General features: G+C 56.5%; 1 protein-coding gene across 1 annotated transcript in view; it reads right to left on the bottom strand.

Annotated features, from left to right (window-relative positions):
- MGAT3 (beta-1,4-mannosyl-glycoprotein 4-beta-N-acetylglucosaminyltransferase) overlaps nucleotides 1-16,950 on the bottom strand; it is a 44,864-nt gene extending 27,914 nt beyond the window's left edge. The window contains 1 exon segment of the mRNA XM_017859877.1: nucleotides 16,279-16,950. Within this exon segment, the coding sequence (XP_017715366.1) occupies nucleotides 16,279-16,349 (71 nt within the window). The 5' untranslated portion in view covers nucleotides 16,350-16,950.
- Between the last annotated feature and the right edge of the window lie 1,152 nt (nucleotides 16,951-18,102).

Below are 18,102 nucleotides of genomic sequence, written 5' to 3'. Positions count from 1 at the left end.
GAGAAAGATAAAGCCTGATAGAGGCTGGGCGCAGTGGCTCATGCCTATAATCCTGGCACTTTGGGAGGCCGAGGTGCGTGGATCACGAGGTCAGGAGATCAAGACCATCCTGGCTAACATGGTGAAACCCCGTCTCTACTAAAAATACGAAAAAGAAAAAAATTAGCTGGGTGTGGTGGCAGGTGCCTGTAGTCCCAGCTACTTGGGAGGCTGAGGCAGGAGAATGGTGTGAACCGGGAGACGGAGCTTACAGAGAGCCGAGATCCTGCCACTGCACTCCAGCCTGGGCAACAGAGCAAGACTCTGTATCAAAAAAAAAAAGAAAAAAAAAAAAGAAATATGTATCAGGCCATCAGGCCAGGTTCAGAGGCTCACACCTGTAATATCAGCATTTTGGGAGGCTGAGGCAGGCAAATCACTTGAGGTCAGGAGTTCGAGACCAGCCTGTCCAACATGATGAAACCACATCTCTACTAAAAATACGAAAATTAGCTGGGCGTGGTGGTGGGCACCTGTAATCCCAGCTACTTGGGAGGCTGAGGCAGGAGAATTGCTTGAATCCAGGAGGCAGAAGTTGCACTGAGCTGAGATCGCACCATTGCACTCTAGCCTGGACGACATAGCGAGACTCTGTTTCAAAAAAAAAAAGAAAAAAAAAATGTATCAAATGCCTTCTATGTGCCAGGCACAGAGCCAGGCCCTAGTGCATGCCTGGTGCCAGCCCAGGGGCCCAACCCATCCCCAGTCACCTGCAGCTCTCCCTGTGCCCCTCTCCTGTGGCAGCCACCATCACTCACCCACCACAATTTGCCACAACCACGTGCCAGGCCCCAGGTAGCAAGAGGAGGACGCACCAAGAGAGATTTGCCCAGTGCATTAGGCAAGCTCTGGGCATCATGCCTGCTTGGGACTTGCTTCCAGGAAGAGGCAGAGGCAGCAAGTCCTAGGATGAAAGCACGGTGGGGGCAGTGGGGCAGAGGCGAGCGTGGTATTATATGAAGAGCTGGTGGGGCAGAGGCTATGAACACAGGCAGGGCCTGGGTCACAGGATCTGAGTTACAAGTGTTGGGGATTGGGAAATCTAGCAGCCACTACAGATGCCAGGGAGCTGGGAACTGGCTCTTGGAGTGCACAGGCCTCTGTATCCTCAGGGCAGCATTTTTAAATTTTTCTTTTTTACTTTTTTTCTTTTTTTTGAGATAGGGTCTTGCTCTGTTGCTTAGGCTGGAGTATAGTAGTGGTGCGATCTCAGCTAACTGCAGCCTTGACCTCCTGGGCTCAAGTGATCTTCCCCCTCAATCTTCCAGGTAGCTAGGCTATAGGCGTGTGCCACCACACCTGGCTAATTTTTTAAATTTTTAAAAAATTTTTTTGTAGAGACAGGGTACCACTATGTTGCCCAGGCTGGTCTCGAACTCCTGGACTCAATTAATCCTCCTGCCTCGGCCTCCCAAAGTACTGGGATTACTTTGGGAGTCCAAGTCCGCAGTTTTTAAACTGTGGGTTTCCAGCCTTCCCGTTGTGAGATGCTGACTCAGCAGGGCTGGCTAGAGTCTGGCATACAGGTACTTTATGCAGGCAGCCCAGGTGACATTGAGCGGGCCTTCCAGAGACAGGGCTCAGCACGGTGGCAGGAGGGCCTTGAAGGGGAAGCCTGGAGGCCAAGAGACCAAGTGATGGCTGTCTCAGGGCTCCAAGCCTCAGGGAGCAGGCCCTGCTGGGAGCCCACAGGAGAGAAGGAGCAGGTCTGGGTGACCCAGGGAGCCTGCTCTCTGAGGGTCCTATAGGCTGGAAACAATCCCAGCCCTGCCACTTCCCGGCTGTGGGCCCCTGACTCTGGGTACCCTCAAAGTGCCAAACAGGGATGGTAACAGTGCTTGCCTCTCAGCAAGGTATGAGACATCTGTGGGAGAATGCACAGAAAGTGGTTGGTTGGCCCTGGGCCCAGCACATAGTAAGTGCTTGATAAAGGGCAGCAAATTGTGATAACCCGGAGGCCAAGGTGGGAAGGACAACCGTGGGAGACATCCACCACCGGGCCTGCCAGCCAGAGTCCCAGAATCCACTCCGGCCGGCCTCCCTCACTTAGAACCCTGTCTCTGGGCTGTTCCTTCTGGGAAGTTCCTGGCCTGCCCAGAGAGGGCAGCCGGAGGGCAGGCTCTGAGGAGATCCTGGTGCGTGCACAGGTCTGTCTCCCTGGCCTGGCCCTTACCCACCACCCCCAAGGGATTCCCACTTCGGTAAGAACCAAAGTTTCGAGCCAAATAAGCTTCATAAAACAATAGGGTAATTAGTGAATGTGAATGATTTCCATTGTTTCAATTTTATTTTTACAGAAAAGATGAAAATAAGTGAGCCAAAAGGGGGAATTCCACTTCAGGCAGCCCAAGGAGAAATACGTGAAGACTCGGTTAACTTCCTGACTTACGGGCAAGGCCAGGGGTCCCCTTGTCAGCTCCATGCTGTGAGAGGGAGGTCCCAGCCTGCTTCCAGCCCGTGGGCAGCTCCGCCCCTTCCCAAAGCCTCAGTGTCCCCTTCCTGGCGGTGGGGACAATAGCACCTCCCAAGCAGGTCCCTGTACCCTCCCTCTGTAGTGTGAGGCTGCTCTCTGGAGGGTCAGTCCCTTCCATCAGGGATGCAGAAGGAGTAATGAGCAGGACAGCAAGGCTGCTCACCTGGGCTGAGAATCATTCATTCATCCATCCATCGATCTGTACATTTAACTGAGGCCCTCCTCAGTATTTGTGTCGCTGAAAGTCTATCAAGAACACGTAACACACACACCAAAGACATGGGCATGGTGCTCTGGGAGCTGACAGCAAGAACACCGGGAAGCGTGTGGACTTCCCTGAGCCAGAGACGCTGCAGCTAAGATGTCAAGAGTGGATCAGTGTAGGCCGGGCGCGGTGGCTCAGGCTTGTAATCCCAGCAGTTTGGGAGGCCGAGGCAGGCGGATCACAAGGTCAGGAGATTGAGATCATCCTGGCCCACATGGTGAAACCCCATCTCTACTAAAAATACAAAACTTAGCTGGGCGTGGTGGCGCGTGCCTGTAATCCCAGCTACTCGGAAGGCTGAGGGAGGAGAATCGCTTGAACCAGGGAGTCGGAGGTTGCAGTGAGCCGAGATCACGCCACTGTACTCCAGCCTAGTGACAGAGCAAGACTCTGCTCAAAAAAAAAAAAAAAAAAAAACTGGGTCAGTGCGAACAAGAGACTGCACCTCGATTTCCCCATCTGTAGAGGGGATTATCCCGGAACCTCTGTCACTGGCTGCCATAAGAACACAATACATGCTGGCTATTGATATTTTTATAGGCAGAAGCGTGTACATGGGAGGGGCTGTAGCGTCAGGGGGAAGAGCGGAAGGGGAGAAGGGTCTGTCTGACTTGGGTTGTGGGGCTGGTGTCACAGAGGAAGGGGGTCATAAGGAAGCTTTTGATGGATGACAGAGTTACAGGGGACAGTGAATGGAACAGGAATTCAAGTCGAGGGAACAGCACAGCAAGGGAATGGAACATGAGGTTTAGGACCTGCTTGGGCCACATCTTGGAGCTCTCATTGGCTTAAGCTTGGGACCCATTCTGTGCAGAACCCCAAGGCCAGACCAAGGTGGAGAGGAGCCCCTGGAAGGAGGGGCTAGAGCAAGTGTGCATCAGGGTCAGGGGTGCAGAAGGTCTCAGGATGGGGAAGACACCAGGAGCTCTCTGTTCCCTCAGGTCTCACCTCAGGGCTGGTGCAGGGTGGCCCCACACCTCCAGCCTCCAGGCCTCCCATGCCTCCCCCTGCAAGTCCTTCTCACCTACAGTATCACCCACAGCTCCCAAATCTAGCTGACCAACACTCTCTGCACCCTTTCTTCCTCATTCAACCATCATTTATTAAGCACCCACTGAAAGCCTGGGGACCAAAGCTAGCACGTACCAGCTCCCATTATGACACTCCTGTTAGGCCATGGGTGGCCTAAAGTCAGCCAGATGGGGAGGATTTACACCATGGCGATTGGCCAACTCATCAGGGGTTTGTTTCCCAGAGAGCCAGTTGCCAGCCTACTATTGCCCCCAGTTGGAGCAATGGATCCGGAAAGGCAGGCCCCTGGGCAGGGGGACTCAGTGAGAAAAGGAAGACATCAGGGACGTAAACAACACATCTTGGAAGGCAGGCGGTTTAGTCTCCAAGGAGGCAGGGGTGACTCGGGAGACTCATTCTCGAAGGGAACAGTAAATGGCCACTGGAAACTATGCCAAGCTGTTCAAATAGTAACAGTGCATCTCAACCCCATTTTATTTTATTTTATTTTAGTTTAGTTTAGTTTAGTTTTTTGAGATGGAGTCTCACTCTGTCGCCCAAGCTGGAGTGCAGTGGCACAATCTCAACTCACTGCAGCCTCTGCCTCCAGGTTCAAGCGATTATCTTGCCTCAGCCTCCCAAGTAGCTGCGATTACAGGTGCCCGCCACCACGCCCAGTTAATTTTTGTATTTTTAGTAGAGACGAGGTTTCAGCATGTTGGCGAGGCTGGTCTTGAACTCCTGACCTCAGGTGATCTGCCCGCCTCAGCCTCCCAAAGTGTTGGGATTACAGGCATGAGCCACCCCACCTGGCCTCACCACCATTTTAGACACAAAAAAACTGAGGCACGGAGATGCAGAGTCACCAGCCCACAGTCACACAGTGAGATGGGGAGGGCCAGGATTTAAACTGGGCCACTAGATCTGGAATCCCTACTTTTAGTGACTCTTTCATTGCCCTCAAGCAGCCAGCACAGGGCGAGGCGGAGCATCTTGCCCAGAGGTATCTGCTCCCCAGTGGATTCTAATTTCCTCAGGGCAAGGCCTATGTCCTCTCTGTCCAGCACAGTAAATTATTACCCCTACCTGAGGACATCATGTTCCAAGACCTGGTCCCCCCCACATGAAGGGCTTGGGGGTGGCTGAGATGAGGGGCTGCATCACTGCACTCTGGGGAGCAAAGAGGCTCTGGCTCTTGGGGAGCACAGCAGGACACCCCGAATGCCTTGGCTGGGCAGGTGGGTGCCCACGAGGCCAAGAGGGCCTGTCTTTGCAGACCATCCTGCCTCTGGCCACTCCTCACCGCTTATCTAGTCCCTTCCCAGAATTGTATGAGGACCACGCAGTTCCCCCACGCTCAGCTCTCTGCTGTTCACGTCCAGCCCAGCCCTCTCGTGATTCTCATGGCCGCTGCCCAGTGAAGCTGGCCTGGTCCGCCAGCTGGCATTGGCAGCCTCGTTTTCCAGGTAATAATAGCACAGCCAGCGATCTCTTGAGTGCTGCTCAGGTGCCAGGCACCCTGTGTGCATCCTCTCATTGAATCCTCTCTGCAACTCATTCCACAATCAAATTCTCCCCTATTTGATCACACCTGGAATCTGAGCACTTTGGGAGACAGAGACAGGAGGATCACTTGAGCCCAGGAGTTCAAGACTAGCCTGGCCAACACAGCAAGACCTCATCTCTATTAAGAAATTTTTTAAAAATTAGCTGGGTGTGTTGGCTCACGCCTGTAGTCCTAGCTACCCACGAGGTTGAGGCAGAGGGATCCCTTGAGCACAGGAAGTTGAGGCTGCTGTGAGCTATGATCACACGACTGCACTCCAGCTTGGATGACAAGAGTGAGATCCTGTCTCAAAACAAAAACAAAAACAAAACTTCCCCATTTCACAGATGTGGAAACCGAGGCTCAGAAAGTTGACTTCCTGAGATGGTCCAGTTACTACAGAAAAAGAAATCATCGGGGTTGGGCGAGGTGGCTCACGCCTGTAATCCCAGCACTTTAGGAGGCCAAGATGGGTGGATCACTTGAGGTCAGGAGTTTGAGATCAGCGTGGCCAACCTGGTGAAACCCCATCTCTACTAAAAATACAAAAATTAGCTGGGTGTGATGTCGGGCACCTGTAGTCCCAGCTACTCAGGAGGCTGAGGTAGAAGAATCGCTTGAACCCAGGAGGTGAAGGTTGCAGTGAGCCGAGATGGCACCACTGCACCCCAGCCTGGGCAACAGAGTGAGACTCCACAAAAAAAAAAAGAAAGAAAAGAAAAGAAAAATAACCAGTGTGCCTCAAGCAGCTGTCACCACACCAAGGGCACCAGGCAGACCCTTAGAAGGAGTCTGAGTAGTGGCAACCCCCCTGCTATACTCAGGACCAAGTACCAGGTCGCTGCTGTGCCCTCCCACCTCACTTCCACCTGGCCGCCCTGCCCGGCCTCTCCCCCGTCTTCACTTCACTTCTTCCAGGTGGCACCCACAGTGCCTAACTGTCCCCACTGCCACCTCTCAACACACGCCAGGCACTCATACCTCTGAGCCTTTGCTCATGCCTTTCCCTCGGCCCACAAAGCCCTTCCCACCTTTCTCTACCCAGAGAACTCTGGCAGCTTCCTGTCATCTTCTCTTCCAGTAAGCTCTCTCTTCCTCTTGGGCTGGGACCCTCTTTCAAACTTTCCTAGGACCCAGAGCGGCTCCTCTTAGCACTCCTTAGACTGAAAATCTCCTCCGAGCTGCAGCTCCTAGGGGTGGGGACTCTCCCCTCCATCCTTCTGCTGGGCTCCATGTCTGGATCCCAGTGACACGCTCCCCAAGTGACACGCCAGTGCTCACAACTCCCCATCAAGGGTAATCTGGACTGGTGTGTCACAGGAATGAAGTGGGAGACCAGGGAGGAATCCCACCGGGGTAGTGTGTCTGTCCACACCCCATCAGGAGCCTTCAGGGGAGTCTTCCGGGGCTGGGGGTCATCCGACATCAGACCACTAGGTCTGGCCGTGCGGCATCCCTTCCTGCTGCACCCCAGCTCGGGCACCCCCCCCATACACACACCCAGGCGCACTCCCCTCCCCACCCCCGGTTCCAGAACTCACTATTTGCAGATATTTATAGCGCCCTCCCTCAGCTAGGTTCCCTCCCCCGCCCTGGGCAGAGCAGTGCAAGGAGCCGGGGGCCCCCACCCCGGTAAAAGGCCGGGGCCCTCTCCACACTTGCCTCTGCCTGGTCCCCAGGGTAGCTACGGCCGCAGCCCCCGCACCCACCCAGCACCCCGACGCCTGGGCCTCGGCCGCCGCCCCGCAGTCCGGTCAGGGGGTGGGAAGCGGGCGCGGAGGTCCTCCCACCCCAGCCCAGCGCCGCGCGGAGGTTGGGGCGCCGGCGGAGGCTGGGGACCGCCGCGCCCAAAGCAGGGGCTCGAGCCCTGCGCTCGGGGACGTCCCGCCCGGCCTGGAGGGTCGGGCGCCGAGGGCTCTGCCCTCCGGGGAAGAGCGAGCGCTGAAGAGCGAGCGGGTGGGGGGGAGGGCCCGGCCGAGCGGCTTCCCGGCATCCCGCCCCCACCCGGCCCCCGGCCCCCAGCCCCAGCGCGCCCGCGCCCGCGCCCGCGCTCGCCCCCTAAGGTCACCCTCGGGGAGGGCCGCGGAGCCGGCGGGGGGCGCTGAGCGGCGGGCGCGGAGGGCGGGCAGCGCGAGGCATAGATGGGCCGCGGCGCCCCCCAGGACACCGGAGGATCAACTCACCCATCGGTCCGCTGGCGTCTCAGCACGCGCGCAGCAGCGGCGGCGGCGGCTCCGCGGCCCCCGGATCCCGGCGGGGGAGATGCTGGCGTCCGCCGGCAGGCCTCTCGCCCATCCCGGGCTCCCGGCGGCGGGCGGCTGCGGCGGGCGCCCGGCATCGCGGCGGCGCGCCCCCGGCCCGCCTCGATCCCCGCCCCCACCCCCACCTCCACCCCGCCCGCGGGCCCGGCGCGGCCCTCGGCTGCACCCCGGGGCGGCGGCGGGGGTCCGGGCGAGCCGACGCGCGGGGGAGGGACCGCGGCGGCGCGCGGGGGGCGCGGAGGCGAGGCCGAGCGGCGCGGCAGTGCCCGCTCCCGCCGGCTCAAGCGGTCCCGGCCCCCACCCCCACCGCAACCCCCTCCCCTCCCCCCGCCAGCCGGGCTCCGCCGCCGCGCCGGGCCGGGGGCGCCTCGCACCGCAGACTCCGGCCGGCCGCCCGCCCCCTCGCGCCGCCCGCGCGTGCTGGAGCGAGTGTTTGGTGTGCGAGCGAGAGTGTGTGAGTGCGAGTGTGCGCGCGCCCCTCCTATGACCGTGCGTGCCCGGCCCACGGCCCGGGGCGGCCTGCGCAGGAGGCGTGTGCGGGGGACGCGGGTAGTTCGGGTGGCCTGGTGTGCGTGCGGGACAGCGATCCCGTTCTGTGTTATGGTGGACGAGTGCGTTCCGCTGCGTTGGCCCGGCGTCGGTGTGACTCCGTGTGCCCGGGTCTGTGCCTGTGTGCATGGACGTGCAGACCCGTGTTGCGGTGTGTGGGTGGGTTCGGCTGTGCCGGTGTGAACCTGGGCCGGGATTTCGGGCAGGCATCTGTGACCGTGTGCAGAGGCCTGGGCTTGTGATATGTGCACGGTGCTGGGCCTGTTACGGTGTCTACACAGTCTGTGTGTCTGCGTGGGGTGTGGGTGACCGCTGTACACCGGCCTGTGTCCTTCCGACCCCCTCAATCCCTCACATGCCCGAAGCCACCTGAGCACTCGCGGGATAACTGGGGAAGGCCCCCGCTCCCCCGCCCCCCTCACCTGGCCAGCCCAGGCCTGGCCGGCCCTGCCCACCCTCTTGAGCCTACTCTCCTGCCACTTGCCCACCAGCGGTTCTCCGAGGGCCCACCGTGTCGTGCCCTGGCTCCTCGTGGCCTTGCTCTGGGTCATCCCTCTCACGGCTCGGAGGCGTCCCCCACATGTTTCCCGCCTTTCAAGTGGTTCCGCTCTGGGGCCAGCAGAGCAGCCACTTCCGCCCGCGGTACGAGGCACGAGGCATTGTGGGTACGCAGCAGACATCTCTGCGCCGCCATCGTCGAAGGTGCAGGGAGGCGCCACCTATGCTAGATCCCAGTGAATGTGCTCCAGGGTGGTCCCAGAGGCCTTTGCTAAGCCATCCCGGCCGCCTAGGGCTGGCCTTCCTGCTCCAGGTGCCTCCGTGTCCGGCTTCATCCATCCTTGGTGAGGAAGCAGAGTGATCCTACTCCAACATTCCTCTGAGCAAGTCATTCTCCTGCCTGCACCCTCAATGGTTCCCACTTGCCCTCAGCTTAAGTTCAGTGCCTGGGCGAGGCACAAGGAGCCCCTGATGACCTAGTCTGGCCTCCTTCTTCAACATCACCCTCACTGCTCTCTTCTTCCTGGAGGCTGTCTCTAACCAAAGGTGGGCAAACCATTTGCTGTAAGAGCCTGATTGTAAATATTTTAGGCTTTGCCAGCCATACGGTCTCTGTCCCAACTACTCAACTCTGCCATCGTAGCATAAAATCAACCATAGACAATATGTAAAAGAATGAGCATGGATGTGTTCCAATAAAACTTTATTTATGGACACAAAAATTTGAATTTCATATCATTTTCACGTGTCCAGAAACATTTTTTGATGTTTTCCCAACCATTTGAAAGTGTAAGATCCATTCCTAGTTCCCATCACTCTAAGCACATTTCATTATAACATCTCCATGGGCTGGGCACGGTGGCTCACGCCTGTAATCCCAGCACTTTGGGAGGCAGAAGCTGGCAGATCACGAGGTCAGGAGTTCAAGACCAGCCTGACAACATGATGAAACTCCATCTCTACTAAAAATACAAAAACTAGCCAGGTGTGGTGGTGCACGCCTGTAATCCCACCTACTCGGGAGGCTGAGGCAGGAGAATCACTTGAACCCAGGAGGTGGAGGTTGCAGTTAGCCGAGATCATGTCACTGCACTCCAGCCTGGGCAACAGAGCGAGACTCTGTCTCAAAAAAAAAAAAAAAAAAAAAAATCATCTCCATGACATCTGCCTAAGGTAGTTGTCACTCCCTCAAAATCCAGTCTATTCTGCCCTGCAAAAATGTCCTCCTCTTCTCCCCAGCCTGGCTATTCAACCCTCTCTGCCCTTTCTTCTCCAGTTCCCAAAGAACCCTCGATTTCTACTCACATGTGTCCCCCTCTCCCAATTCCCCATGCCACAGCTCTCCCTGCCTGGGACTCGTGCCCCTCTGGAAGGGATCACCTCATAGACACTATCCTTCCCCAGAACTTTCTTTCCCTCCCTTAGCCTTCAGCAGCAACTCTGGGCATCCCTCAGCCCATGAAAGAAGTGCTGTTTCAAGTCTGGATTCTCTATTGGACTTGTTCTGTTGACACTGGCCCCCAATCACCAACGCAGGCACAAAATACCACATTCCTCCATTTCCATTGCTCCTGGCAAAGGGGAGGAGGACCTGCCCAAGCCCCAGGCCCAGCCCTTGAGGCCGAGTAAAAAGTAAGGACATGCCCCACTCCCCAGGGAAGCTACCATGCCCAGAGCTGGCCAGGGTCAGGGGATTCACTCGCTCTCCATCTTCCCCCAACTTGGGTCTTTGTTCTCCTGACCTTTCCAGATTCCCAAGCTTCTTGGGAGGCCTAAGTGGAGTCAGCCTTGTTGGGTTCATACCAAAGTCCACCTCCACGTCCTCAATGCGGCTCTCAGTATGTTGGGCACTGTGTGGCAAGTACATCCGCCCCACGCCCAGCCCGTAAAAGATAAATGACTTGCTCAGTCACACGCACAGCCACAGCCGGGCACACCAGGCTCCACCCTCCACCCTCCCAGCTCAGACCCTGTGGCATCGAGAGAGCAGGCCAGAAGGGGAAACATCCCCCAATTCCTTCCTCCCACATGGCCCCGTCACTCTTTTCCCCTCCCACATTCACAGAGGCCTGGCACACAGTAGGCACGGAGGTGCTCAGCAGATGGAGAAGCTGAATCCCAGGGTGCTTAAGACCTGGGTTCTATGCCAGCTCACCAAGTGTTCCAGTCATTTCAATCCTTAAGCCTCAATTTCTTCATCTGCAGAATGGGACGAATCACTGCCCTGACATCACATTGACATCAGTGGAATCTGGGTCTCTCCATCCTCTCTCAGCTGCCTTCAAGCCCCATGTCGATGTGGGGGAGGCTGGGGCTCCAAGCTCCATGGTGATATTGGGGAAGGTGGTTGGTGGCCCTCCTGCCCCACCTCTCCTCTGGGGGCTGAGCTGCCTGACAAGGAGGCTGTGGGAGCTGGAGGTGGGAAAAGCCGAGATACAAGATTAGCCAATCTCAGGCGGTGTCTCCTTACAGCCCTGCTGTCCCCTTTCACCCAGGCCTATTTGGCTCTGGGAACAATTGCTAGGTCTGTTACCCTTTCAGCAACTGCTGCCTGGCCTGTGGGAGTCGCATTCCACCCTCAATGGGACATCTCACTCCTGGCCCTGGGTCTCCAGGTGAGGCGACTCCTCACCCATGCCATGAAAATCAAGCCCTAGGCCGGGCGCAGTGGCTCATGCCTGTAATCCCAGCACTTTCAGAGGCCAAGGTAGGCGGATCACTTGAGGCCAGGAGTTTGAGACCAGCCTGGCCAACATAGTGAAACCTCATCTCTACTAAAAATACAAAAATTAGCCGGGTGTGGTGGCGCATGCATGTTGTCCCAGCTACTGGGAAGGCTGAGGCACAAGAATCCCTTGAACTCGGGAGGTGGAGGTTGCAGTGAGCTGGGATCGCACCACTGCACTCCAGCCTGAGCAACACAGTGAGATCCTATCAAAAAAGAAAAAGAAAGAAAAGAAAGAAAAAAAGAGAGAACCAAGCCATCAAGCCCCTGCCAAGGCTCCAGGTGGCCAGGGAGCACGGCAGTGCAGTGGGCAGAGTGAGCTGGCTCTGGTCCGGGCCCTCCGAGCTGCACCAGGGCTCCACACTCAAAGCCTAGGCCCAATGGTCTGCAGAGTAGGCATAAGGGTGGCCACCTGACAGCATGTGGGGAGGGTGAGGAAGGTGGGATGTGTGACAAGATAGCGCTGGGCAGCACTGAAGGTATTTGATAAATGGTCTTTTGAGAAATTAAAATGAAATCCCAAGCACCCCAACAGCCCCCCTCTTTGGCCAAAGGGACCCCAGAGAAACCTTGAAAGCTGAGTTCTTCGTTACAACATAATGGGAGGTCAGACACTCCCCGATACAGCCCCCCCGTGAACCCCTTCCTTAGAGAAGAAAGCCTGCTGATGGTTAGGGCTAGCCAGAGACCAGCCCTTTTGAAAGACTTCACCGCTGATACCAACCGGCTGTCTGATGCTATCCCTCTTTTGCAGTTTTGACACAATAACCGACCATCATCCCTTCCTGATAAGAAAGCATTGACCACGAAGACGGTCCACAGAGTCTACAGTGGATGTCCGGTGAAGTTGTTCGTCAGACATAAATGACTTGCTCAGTCACACACAGCCAGCCCTGGGCACAGCCAGGCACACCAGGCCCCACCTTCCACCCTCTACCCTCCCAGCTCAGGCCCTGTGGCACCAGGAGCCTCCCTCTGAGAGAGCTGGCCAGAAGGGGACACGGCCCCCAATTCCTTCCTCCCACATAGCCCCTGTCACTCTTTTCCCCTCCCGCATTCACAGAGGCCTGGCACATAGTAGGGTCCTCTGCTTCACCTTTTGACATCAGAGGGCTGAAACACACTCTGCGATCACACTAATGCCACCATTTTTTTGCACATGTGACTCATGAAGTGGCATGAAGCTCAATTGCACAGGTTCCTGTTTCTCCTTTCATGAATATTCATGACTCCTCCTATAGCTTATTAAATATGTATATTCAGCTGCCCTGATCAGTATAAATTCCTGTTCCCTTTGCCCCTCCCCTGAGGCGTGTGTTCCTGGCTTCTGGCTGGAAGCTATGCTTCCCAGCCTGTCAGAGTGGCTGCCCTGCAGCCTGCAACCCTTCTTGAGAAATACAGCTATCCTTTCCAAATGTGTGAACCTCATTGTTCTTGTGTTAATGACTTCCTTCCCTATCACTTGCCAGGTGAAGTCAGACCTGTCCCCTTTCTACCCTCCCCCACATGCACTCCATTCATTCTTTAATTAATTCATTACTGAGCTTGTCCCATCCACAGGCAGTCCTCTGAAATGCTTGCAATTTCTCTGCCGTTTTTTTTTTTTTTGAGATGGAGTCTCACTCTGTCACCAGGCTGGGGTGCAATGTCGCTATCTTGGCTTACTGCAACCTCCACCTCCCGGGTTCAACCGATTCTCCTGACTCAGCCTCCCAAGTAGGTGGGATGACAGGTGTGCACCACAACGCCCAGCTAATTTTTTGTGTTTTTAGTAGAGACAGAGTTTCACCAACTTGGCCAGGATGGTCTTGATCTCTTGACCTCATGATCCGCCAGCCTCGGCCTCGCAAAGTGCTGGGATTACAGGCGTGAGCCAATTTTCCCCACCAGTTCTCTGGCTTTTTAAAATCTCTGCACCTGGCATATCTGTGTTCTGCCCAAAAAGCCTTTCTGGAAAAACTCCTACTCATCCTTAAAGACCCAGCCCAAGTGTCTCCTCCCCTTGAAGGCCCCCGAAGGGCTCCTGGGAGCCAGGAGCCCTGCTTGCCTCCATTTGGAGAATTCTCACCTCAAGGCCTTTGCTGCTACTGGGCTCTGCCTGGAGTGCCCTTCCCAGCCCAGCCCGAAGAGCTCAGCTCAAATGCCACGTCTCCAGAGTCTCCTCTCACTCCCCTTCTTGGGACCTGAGCACTTCTTGTCTGCTGTCCTGGGCTCCTCACCTGGCCTTGCTGTGAGCTCTTGGGCAACTAGAATGAGAGAAATTTCCCCTGGCCCCTGGCTGGTGCTGAGAACAGAGGGCCCTAAGGCAGGGGCCCCTGCTGGTCTAGGTAGGATGTCAGGGCCAAGTCTTGCTGGTCAAGCCCTCTAGGTTTGTGTGGCCTTGAACAAGTCCCCTCCTCTCTACAAGCCTTACTTTCTATACTTGCCAAGTAGGGGTAATGGATTAGATAGGGATCCACTACCTGGGGGAGTTGAGGGATCCAGTAATCTCCTAAAATTCCCAGTAGCATGGTGTGTGTGACTGTGAGCATGTATGTGTGTGTGCATGCATGTGAACAAGGGTGTGTGTACACCTGTGGAAGTGTGTACTTGCATTGAACACCAGGTGGCATGTACACGTGTGGAAAGTGTGTGCATTGTGGTGTGAACACAGGTGCGGTATAGTACCATGTGCAAGAAGTGTGTGCATCATGTGTACATCGGGTGTGTGCCCCTGCCCAGTCTGTGTGTGTGCATGAGTGCACGTACATATTCGTGTTTTCGGGGGAGCGTCCATGGCTGTTATCAGATTCTCAAAGGGAGCGGGCCCCGGGTGGGAAACCTGGCCTGTCCCGCAGGAGAGAAGGCTGTGGGCACCAGGAGCACCTCTTCCACCTCCCCCTTCCACTGCCCTTGCCTGACCTGCGTTCTTGCAGCCGCCTCCCCACTGGTGGGCAAAGTCAGCTCACCTTGCTCTGCGCAGATTCTGTGGTGGCTGCTGCCTCCACTCAGAGGGAGGCCAGAGACCTGTCGGTCAGGTACCTCCCTGGCCTCCTCCCCTCTACTCTCGTCCACTGGCACACTGGCTTCGTTGGTGCTTGCGGTGCCCTCTGCCTGAACGCTCCAGCCTCAGGTACCCACAGCTCCTCCTCCTTCCAGACTGGGCTCTGATCTGGGCCTTTGGGACCACCACAACTTAGGGCAGCTCCCCGTCCCTTTGCTTGCCCTTCTTTCTTCCATAGCACGTTTCCCTTTCCAGCATACTAGGTAATTGACCCATTGATTAAATTTCTTGTGTATTTTGCCTGTCTCCTCACTGTCTCCTGCCGCTGTCTCCCCAGCATCTGGCCCAGCCTCGCACATGGTAGGTGCCCAGTCGGTACTGTTGCAGGGACAGAAACTGCAGACAACCCCTCCCTGGCCTCTGTGTGTGCATTTTGGGGGTTGCTCCATCTGTGTCTACCACTGGCGGGAGGGCATGAGGGCTGGTGAGAGCCCAGGGAGAGAAGTGACAGCCTTCCAGGCGAAGGAACATTAGCACTGAAGTGCCCCATGAGGGCCAGGGCTGCCTCGGGATGTGGATGGGTGTGGCCCAGGATGTGCACTGCTTTTCGTACCATAAACCTCACGCTTAGCTGGTCAAGCTCTCTAGGCCTGTGTGGCCTTGAACGAGTCCCTTCCTCTCTACAAGCCTTACTTTCTACACTTGCCAAGTAGGAGCAATGGATTAGACAGGGATCCATTACTTGAGGGAGTCGAGGGGTCCAAGAAAACTCGGGAAGCTGCTCTACCTCTAGCCTCCACTGTGACGGCAGGCCCCTCTGCCTTCCCCAGGCAGTCCCCAGGTGAGGAAACTGAGGCACAGCAAGAAGAAGTGAATCACACTCAGCGGCTGAGTGCCAGAGCCAGGACTCAGATCCAGGTCTGGGACTCTAGAGCCAGTGCTCCAGCCACGAGGGGCCGGGCCCCTCTCCACTCCCTGCCCAGTGGGTCCTGTCTCCCACAGTGGCTAACCCCACAGAGAGAGAGGAACCCCATCTCCACTAAAAATACAAAAATTAGGTGGGCATGGTGGTGGGCGCCTGTAGTCCCAGCTACTTGGGAGGCTGACGCAGGCCAATCACTTGAACCTGGGAGGTGGAGGTAGCAGTGAGCACAGATCGCATCATTACACTCCAGTCTGCTCAACAGAGTGAGACTTCATCTCAAAAAAAACCAAAAAGATGGAATGGCATCCAGGTGGGGGAACACGAGGGCGGCAGGGAGGGTGCAGAAGGGAGTGCCTGGTGCACTTGAGGGAGGGGCTAGGCATAGCCAGAAAGTGTTGGGGGTGACTGTGAAGAAGGGGGTTCAAGCCAAGGATGCCTCTAAGCTGCATGAATGCCACAGGTGCTGAGAGTCAGAGTGAGTGACCTGGTGAAGCTGAGCAGGTGAACCCACTGTACCCTGTGGCCAGCCCAGGAGGGTGGCCTGGCAGAGTGAGATTTGGAGGCTGGAGACCTCAGGGGAACACACTGAGCCACACCAGTGTCACCAGCTGGCTTCTCCTTGCTCGGGGCCCTTGAGGGAAGCAGACATGTCCACACCTGTGTGCACAGGCTTGGCACATGGAGACCCAGGCCCTCCGTGCACACAGAGCAAGTCCCCATCTGCCTGTGTGTGTACCCACTGGAAGGCTCCCCACCCTAGTGTCACACACATGCATGCACTCTCACACAGACACGCCCTACATGCATACACAGGGTACATCCCTGAACCCACAAGCCCTGCCAGGCACTCCCCACAAACTCACAGGACAACATTCCACAGGGTCACCGAAGGGAGGGCAGGGCTGGGAACCACGAGGCCCAGAAAGGGGTGGTATCAGGCCACCCAGAGCCCCTCTCCTGACTCCAGCACACCCTCCTCCTCCCATCCACACCCAGCACTTACCTTGGTGAAGAGGCCTTGAAACTTGGAGGTGGAGGTACGGGCCCAGCCACACTGACTCTTGGCCTGTCCATCCTACAGCAACTTCAGGTCTCCAGGCCTGTCAGGGAGTTTCAACCTCTGTCCTCATGGCCACTGGGCCGAGTCATCACTCGGCAGCCACACAGTCACAGGAAGGTGGGCAGGGGCTGGGCCTGGGAGGCGACCTTGGGAACACCCAGTCTATTTGTGATTGTCGAAACCCGAAAACCACAGGCTTTGTGGCCAGCTAGAGTTCAACAGTTCCTCTGGTTCTTTGGATGGCCTGAAACTTAAATAAACCAGGGTGCTGCTGGAAACCCTGTTCAGAGGTCCAGGCTGTCCAGCTGGACCTGGGCCAGTGGGTAGAACTGGAAGAAGAGAGAAATTCACTCAGGAAATCTGGGATCGGCCACAGGGTCTCCACCTGGGGGCCTGAGCTGGCGGCAGGAGGCTTAACCACTGACCTTTAGCTCAAGCATGCTCTGAGGCTGGGAAACTGGCCAAATGTGGTTCCACTGGGCCTCACACCTGTGACCTGGGCGGGGAGAGGGGCTTCAAGGTCATCTCCTGTGGCCCCAGTCCCATGCCATTGCTTACACGCGTCCTGTGACGTGGCGTTCACTCTCTCACTCACACTACTGTGTGACTGCTTGGGCTGTTAGATACCCTAGAACCCACTGCCTGGAACTGGGCAGAGCAAGCCAGCTTCTTCATTGGCACGGCGGTCTTCCAGACATTTGGCAAGGGTCCCTCCACCACTTCTCCCAGGTGTCTTTTTTTTTTTTTTTTTGAGATGGAGTCTCACTCTGTCACCCAGGCTAGAGTGCAGTGGCTCGATCTCGGCTCACTGCACGCCTGTAAGCCATGCAGTGGCTCGATCACGGCTTACTGCTCACGCCTGTAATCCCAGTGCTTTGGGAGGCTAAGGTGAGTGGATCACTTGAGGTCAGGAGTTCCCTGACCAGCCTGGCCAACATGGCAAAACCCTGCCTCTACTAAAAATACAAACATTAGCCAGGGCCGGGTGCAGTGGCTCACACCTGTAATCCCAGCACTTTGAGAGGCCGCGGTGGGTGGATCACGAGTCCAGGAGATCGAGATCATCAGCCTGCGCTAATAACAGCTGAACCCCGTCTCCTACTAAAACCACTAATCAAACAATTAGCCAGGCGTGGTGGTGGGCGGCCTGCTAGTCCCAGCTTACTCGGGGAGGCTGGGGCAGGAGAATGGCGTGAACCCAGCGCACGCACGAGCTTACAGTGACAGCATGTGCCACTGCACTCACAGCTGGCAACAGAGCAAGACTTCCTCTCAAAAAAAAAAAAAGGCCGGGCTCGGTGCTCAAGCTGTAATCCCAGCACTTTGGCGAGGCCAAGGCAGGCCGGATCACAAGTCGGGAGATCGCAGACCATCACTGGCTAATCACGCTGAAACCCGTCTCTACTTAAAAATACAACAAAAAGTCCCTGGACATGTGGCGGGCGCTTATAGTCCCAGCTACTCGGGAGGCGTAGGCCAGGAGAAATGGCGTCAACCGTCTAGGATGAGAGACTCGGAGGTTTGTCAGTGAGTCCTCAGAGTATTTTGCAACCACTGCACTCCAGCCTGGGTGACAGAGCAAGACTCCTTCTCAAAAAGAAAAAAAAAAAATTTAAGCCGGGATCATTTGTGGCTTACACCGGTGTAAACTCCTGAGCCTAACTTAGGTGGTCTGATGGCACGAGAATCAACTTTGGATTAGACCAAACCCTGGAGGCAGAGGTTTGCAGTGAGCCAACGCAATCAGGTGCCATTGCACGTCCACCC

This window comes from Rhinopithecus bieti, unplaced genomic scaffold (genome assembly GCF_001698545.2).
Source record: "Rhinopithecus bieti isolate Rb0 unplaced genomic scaffold, ASM169854v2 scaffold_51734, whole genome shotgun sequence".
Classification (NCBI taxonomy): Eukaryota; Metazoa; Chordata; class Mammalia; order Primates; family Cercopithecidae; genus Rhinopithecus; species Rhinopithecus bieti.
Note: the sequence above shows the minus strand (reverse complement) of the source record. Positions and strands in the feature narration are given on the sequence as shown.